The sequence below is a fragment of the Corvus kubaryi genome, unplaced genomic scaffold (assembly GCF_017639235.1).
Source record: "Corvus kubaryi isolate FWS band 111438036 unplaced genomic scaffold, C.kubaryi_AGA036_p1.0 134, whole genome shotgun sequence".
Taxonomy (NCBI): Eukaryota; Metazoa; Chordata; class Aves; order Passeriformes; family Corvidae; genus Corvus; species Corvus kubaryi.
The window spans coordinates 1,474,198-1,480,768 of record NW_024580668.1 but is presented as its reverse complement, the minus strand read 5'-3'; the positions used below and the strand labels follow the sequence as shown (position 1 = coordinate 1,480,768).

Below are 6,571 nucleotides of genomic sequence, written 5' to 3'. Positions count from 1 at the left end.
AAAAGAGACAGCTGATTGTCTTCTGGCCTTTGCTGATGTGAATCAGGAGCAAGTTTACCGAGCCAATGCAGCTGCAGTGGTGTGAGAGCAGAGTGAGCTCGGTCTGTGCACTGTCTCGGCTCATTAGCCTCTCCTCTTGCCTAGAGGACTTTCTTGTTCTTGTTTGTTATTGCTTACTTTGCTCATCACACAGGGGATTTGCAAGCTGTTGCTTTTGTGTAAGTAGCATATGTGCTTTATGTGCTTGCATGAGCTAAGGTAAAGGCTGGCTTGCTAAAAAAAAAAAAGTAAACACTAAGAACATTTGCTTTACCTTAATGTATTACCCCTAGTATTCCTCTAAAGAAAGATTTATTTCAACCTGCCCTTTCTGTTCAAAGCTTCCCAGAAAGTCGATGGGAACTTTGAGGAGGGAGTTTGTCTGTCTGTGGTAGATAAGCAGCTCTGGGCTGAGCTCGGTGAGGCGGATTTGCCTTTCCACAGCTGGCAGCGGGGAGGTGGGAGCCCGCCTGGGCTGGTAAATACAGCGTGGAGCAAAGGGTAAATGACCATGGAGCTGGGATCAGCACAGGGGAAAGGACCTGGCTGAGGTGCTTGAACTGATGGGATGGCAGAGAGGGGCTGAAACAAAGGAAAAGAGGTGAGTATGACATGAATTTTTAATTTTTTTGCTGTCAAAGGCCATGGTGCTCCCTGCAGGGTTTGCACTCTGGAGTCAGGGAAGGTGATGGTTTCTGTCTGCAAAATAACAGCGTAGGTAGAAAGCTGCCCTGGTGTCTGTGTGATCCCAAGAGGTTCCTGCTCACAGCTGAGGCTTTCTTGGTGCTTTTCTGTGCTGTGTGTTCAGCCCAGAGGGGTCTGCCTGCCCTTCCCTGGCCTCCCCACTGGCCGGTGTGTGCTGAGCGCTGGGCTCACGTGTCTGACTTCAGCTCACATTCACCAGTGACCTAGAAAAGCTCCTGGCACTGCACAGCCACAGCAGGACAGGAAACAGCTCAGAGGCCGAGAAAGAACCAGCAATTACACACTCCTGGAGCCCATTACCATGCTATTTTGTTATCATAGCTTCTGGTTTGTGCACTTTGAGTTAATTGCATATGAAGGGCAGTGTTCTTTGCAACATTTTGATTGCTGTAGGTGCTGTCTGGTTTATTGCGAAGCTTGTTTGTTATTGCCTGTTATAAACGATTTTGTGCTGGACTTCCCAGCCACTCTCTGGCAGCATCACTCTCATTTTAAACTTCTTTATTACCATCTCTGGTTGTCACATCTCACAGGTCAAAGATTCACTTTTCTGACCCAATTACTTTGTGCAGAAAATGAAGTCTCAAGGTAGAATGAGAACAGGTGGGTCTCATCATGGGCCTTATTTTCCATGCTTGGTTTAGGCAAAATCCAGATGTAACTAAAGGTTTGTGTAAGCGTCTCTCTAAAGAAAACTAAAACCCAAATCAAGTGAAATTCACAATATCTAGTGCTATTAAATATATATGTATATTTATCTTGTCCCAGCCCAGAGCACTGAGTGCCATGTCCAGGCCTTCCTTGGACACCTCCAGGGATGGGCACTCCAAACCTCCCTGGGCAGCCCCACCACCCTTTCCGGGAAGGGGACAAAACTGAGCAAGCTGAGCTGACCAAAAGTCCAAGCACTCAGTTTATGAATCTGAGGGCCAGGTACACAAACCAGGGTGTGTTGTAAACAGGAGGTGATGCAGGAGGAATGTATGGGGAAAAGAATGACAAATAACCTGTATTCTCAGTGTAGTAATACAGAACCAGTCCTGAAATCTTTTATTCACATGCTCTTCCCAGATACTCAGTGTCTTTGCAGTCCTATGCATGCGAGGATGTTTTTAAACCAAGTTACCTGGGTTGGCCTTACAGCCCTTCACAGTCCTGTTGATCCACTTGGCAAAGTTTGTTTTAGAAAAATCTGTCTCCATGCAGTCTAGATGTTCAGAATACCAAACATAACTTTTCTTCTTTTTTGATACACTGGTTGGGGTTTTTTTCCCACGAAACCAGTTTGATTACTTAGGTCTTTAAAGTTCAGCACACATTGAGGTGATTTGCTGCCTCAGGGTACCTAAATTTCTGTATGCATTAGAAGTACTCCACCCCTTGCAACTCACAAAGTCCAGATTTGAGAAACATCACATTCCTTCACTACTTACTCTTCTGTTTCCCCCTCAATTCTTCCAGTCTTAAATGACAAAATAACTACATTATGTAGGGTTTTTTGCTTTTCTTTTTTATTTTTTATAAAAGTCACAAATATAAAACATGTAACAAGTATTTTCAGTTTATAGCTTTACATTTTTTATCACACTCACAGGAGGTGTAACACAAAAACAATATGGCAAGAATTCACAGAACAGCTACAGCTAATAGCCAGATCATTTCAAGAACTAACGAAATACAAATATAAAATGCAAGTGGGAGTTTATTTGTCTAGAAAGCCTTTTTCTTTCTTCATTTCTTAAGCTGACAGCTGTCCTAGCTGAACGACAGTTTGACTATTACAGTTTTAAAAATTAGGTGCGACAGGGTTGTTTTCTTCTTGATCCACAACATATAATTATGCGAGGGAGAAAAAGATCCAACACAAAGACTGCGCTTCCTCAGAGCAGCGTGAGCAGTATCTGCTCTGAAACTTCATTATGAGAATGCCAAATGTTCTCTGCATAGCAGAGCCCATGGCAGTAGGAGCTTTATTGTAGTTTCCCTTAGCAAGTGTTGATGGATTTATGGAGGGCTTCATTAAATATAGGCTTAAAGGATATCCGCTATCGCCCACTTGTCAAAAGCAAAAATAATATCAAAGCCATCCGTGCAGCTCCGAGCTGCAGGTGTTAACAGTGCATGATAATCTGGGAGTGTTTAACTCCCCAATTAATGGCAGTAGTCTTGTCTGAGTTCAGCCCTTTCAAAGATAAATTTCCAAGATGAATGCATCCCGTGGAGGCTGAGGGCACATGCACAATGATCCCACCCTGCTGATGGTTCATGCTGGGCTGTCCCAGCTCAGGGTTGTGTTTCCCTGGCTCTCAGATGCTCCTTTCCCGGCGGTGGCCCCGCGCCTGCAGAGCTGAGCCCGGGAATGGGCGGCTTCTGCAGGTTTGCTCTGATTTTGAGGGATTGAATGCCACAGTCCAGGCCTGTTTCAGTGCTGCCTCGAGGAAGAGTGATGTTTCACAGCACCAAACCCACCTCTTTGCCCGTCACTGTGGGAGTGAGTCAGGAGCACAGGGAATTATCCCAGTGTAGGAGCCAAGTGCTGCATGTTTGCCCTTAGCAACCAAATCCCTTCCCCTGCCTTCCTTACAAACGGGGCAGCTGCAAACACAGCCCTGAAACAAAGCTGCAAATACCACGTACAACGGGCTCTGCTTTCAGACAAAGAAGGTGCACCCTGGTGTTTGTAAAACATGCACTTACGGAATCAGATAATAACAGGTAAAAAGAATATGGCACAACTCCGGCTGTCTGTGGAATCATAAACATTTTGTTCAACCAGTCATACACCTTTAGTCTGAGCCAACTCCTTAGATGTCAGAATTCTCTATATTTTCTCTAATTTGTCAGAATTCTCGTGCCTAGCGAAAAAAAAAATAAACAAACCCAAAAGTAGTTCCAAAATTGAATTAATCTTTCGTCTTATAAAAAGTCAACAGATTATTATCATCATTATCATTATCATTAATTATTATTTATTATTATTTATTATTGTTATTATTATTATGACCTTCCTCTGTGTTCATCAGGAAAAAAAATAGTCCTATGCATAAAAAGCTCAATTATTTATTTAGTAGAACAGCTATAATGGAAGAAAATTTATAGCATATTGTGCTAAAAAGCTAATGGGTACAGTTTGCAAATGCATTGTCAGAACCACCGATCCATTGTTTGAGTGGGAAACTGGCACCAGGACTTGCACCTTGAAGGAATACGGGCACACCCCCAAACACAGTTTGTTTCCGTGTTCTTTGATCAGTGGAGCTGAGAGACCTGGCTGTGTCTGAGGCTCAGTGGGGCCCCGGAAGGCCTCACGTGTGGGTGAGGGGTTGGTGTCACGGGCAGAGAGCAGGGGGCAAAGCCACGGGGACAAGGAGGGGACAGTGCTCTGTGCCACAGAGCTGTAGGGGAGCAGTGGGGGAGAAAGGCAAGAGATAAGGCAGGAAAAGCTTCCAAAACCAGTGGGAAACTCTGGGAGAGGCTGATGGACACCTGGAGCCTGTCTGTAGGTTGGGCTTTGCCAGGATCAGCTTCCACTTGTCTTTGTGAGCCTGAACATCATCAGGCCATGGGAGACTCAGTCTGTAAAACAAAATCCTACAGGCAAAGCAGGTGTGCTTGTGCTGCCTGCTCAGGGGAAAGGTATTAAATCATCCCAATCAACAACCTGGTACTTTCGTCCAACTCTTTGTGTTCAAAATGGGGGCTCAGCCTTGGACTTGCCAATAAACCATTCCTGGGTTTGAAACGGGATTTATGATGTGTAGTGATGAGAACAGTGACAGCATCTGATGAACTCTCCCTACAGCACAGCCTCAGAGGGGGCCAAGTGGTCCAGCTCTGGTTCTAAGACAAATCACTTGGTGGGAGGAGAGCAAGGAGAGATAGAAAACTGCTTGCTCTGCTGTTAATTTACTCTTCTGGGGGAAAAAGGTCCTGGGAGAAAAAAACCCATAGATAATGATTTAAAATTATGGAAAAGAACTCAGCTCCTTTTAATTAGCAGTGGTGCAGTATGAATTCTGGAGCTTGCAGGGCTCCTTTGTGAGCCTCAAGTTCTGTACTTGCAAAAATAGAGCATCAAAGCAAGCCAGTGGCATCAGAAAAAAACAAAATAGGTTTTATTTCACTTGATTTAACAAATCTAACTTCTCAGTCTGAGGCTGGAGGTTTTCCCTTGGGCATTCCTTCTCAATAGGAGAATGAAAATCAAAGGCTTGGAAACCAGGAGAGCTCGTACCTGCTGTGAGTGCTGAGATCCCAAGTGAAGCCTTTCCAGCAAAGCAAATGTTATGCCAGAAATATGTCAGGGAGTGGGTTTAGCCCATTGGGCTACAGCCGGGTCTGGATCCTTCAGAGTGATTTTCTAACTAAAAATCAAAAGTGTCTCAATACAAGGTAGAAAATCAGAGCACCCGTGAGGGAGGCTTTGAAAGTTTGTTTGGCTCCTCAGAGGCTGTGTGAGTCTGCAGGCTGCAGGGCATCCCTGTGCTCCTCCTTTAGGATTACTGGGACTGAGTCACCTTACAACAGTCAATGGTTTCTTCTCCCATGCTCTTGGATGGTGGAGTTGGGCAGGAATGATGGGGAGGATGTTCAGCTGCTCCGTGTAAAGGAGGGATGTCACTAATTTCTGTCTGATCACAAAGACATCCAGGGCCAAAATGTGTTGCTTGAAAGAGTGTTGGACGTTTTCAAACCCAGTGCCACTTTCCCATCAAAGCAAGTAACAAATGGCATGTGATAAGTTTTATTTTAATCGAGGCTGGAGGCCCAGACTGGCATTTCAGCCTGTACAGCATTAGGGCAGCGGGTGTGAGGCAATGGTGTGAGTGGTTTTGGTCAAGTACAAGGTCCTGTTTCGCATCTTCAGTTGCTCCTTTTATTAAATTATCATTTGCAGTGAATTCTAGCATCATATCCTTTCTTATTATAACATTCAAATGTAGAATATGAGAAAAAATAGAGTAAATGTGTTTCATGAGCTGAAGTGTTTGTGCAAGAGGGGATTTCTGTTTCTACTTCAATTGTCTCCATGAGGAGGTAAGAACAGTAGATTGGGAAATAAGAAATTAGAACATGGTATTACTTAATTGAAGTACAGCCTAAAAGTCAGTCCTACAAACAGTTTTTGTAGTAAGACAGCCCAAGTTAGGATGTCATTGGAAATAACTGCCTAAACAGTCTCAGTACAGCTGCCTGAAACTGGTGTAGCTCTTCACTGTGTTGCTGAAATGTTCTCATTGCAAAATGTCTGGATGACTCTGCTTCAACTGTAAGGAAAAAAATTAAATGACAGTTGCAGGTTTTGGGCTGGTGTAATCCACAGTGTAACGAGATGCTTGAAATCATAAACAGAAGTGCTGGAGCAATTTGTGCCTAAATTTGCAGAGGACATCTGAATTTTTATCCAGAAATGGGCGTTGTGAGGAATGGGTGAAGGTCACTGAGCAAGCAGGGTGCAAGCAGCAGCAGCAGCAGCATAAATCACAGTCCTGTAACGCGGGTGGGGAGTGGTACCGAGGAGGGGAGCTCAGCCCCGCAGCTCCGCGCTGGCTGCAGAAGGCAGAGGACACGCGGGGCGTGGTGTGGGTGTGAAGGACAGACAGCAGGGCTCAGCTGCAGAGGTGCTGAGGCCGAGAGAGAGCGGGAAACGAACACGGGGCGCCGGGGGAAAGGGGCAGGATGGGGTAAAGGACAGAGCAGGTGACGGCCGAGGGCAGGGCGGGGCAGGGCAGGGCAGGTTGGGGCGGGGCTATCCTGCCCTGCCCGGTCCGGGGTGGAGCGGGCCCGACCCCACCCGAGCCCAAGGACCCGCCGGGTGCCGGCGCTT

The 6,571-nt window shown here is 45.7% G+C and overlaps 1 protein-coding gene across 3 annotated transcripts in view; it reads left to right on the top strand.

Annotated features, from left to right (window-relative positions):
* Positions 1 to 587: 587 nt before the first annotated feature.
* Positions 588 to 6,571, top strand: part of ATP9A (ATPase phospholipid transporting 9A (putative)) — a 55,319-nt gene continuing 49,335 nt past the window's right edge. For all 3 annotated transcript variants that reach the window (XR_006018836.1, XM_042045039.1, XM_042045028.1), the window contains exon 1: positions 588 to 640. Coding sequence is in view for 2 of the 3 variants with exons in the window: in XM_042045039.1 (XP_041900973.1) it covers positions 603 to 640 (38 nt within the window). In the remaining variant the exon portion in view is untranslated. The remainder of the gene's footprint in view (positions 641 to 6,571) is intronic.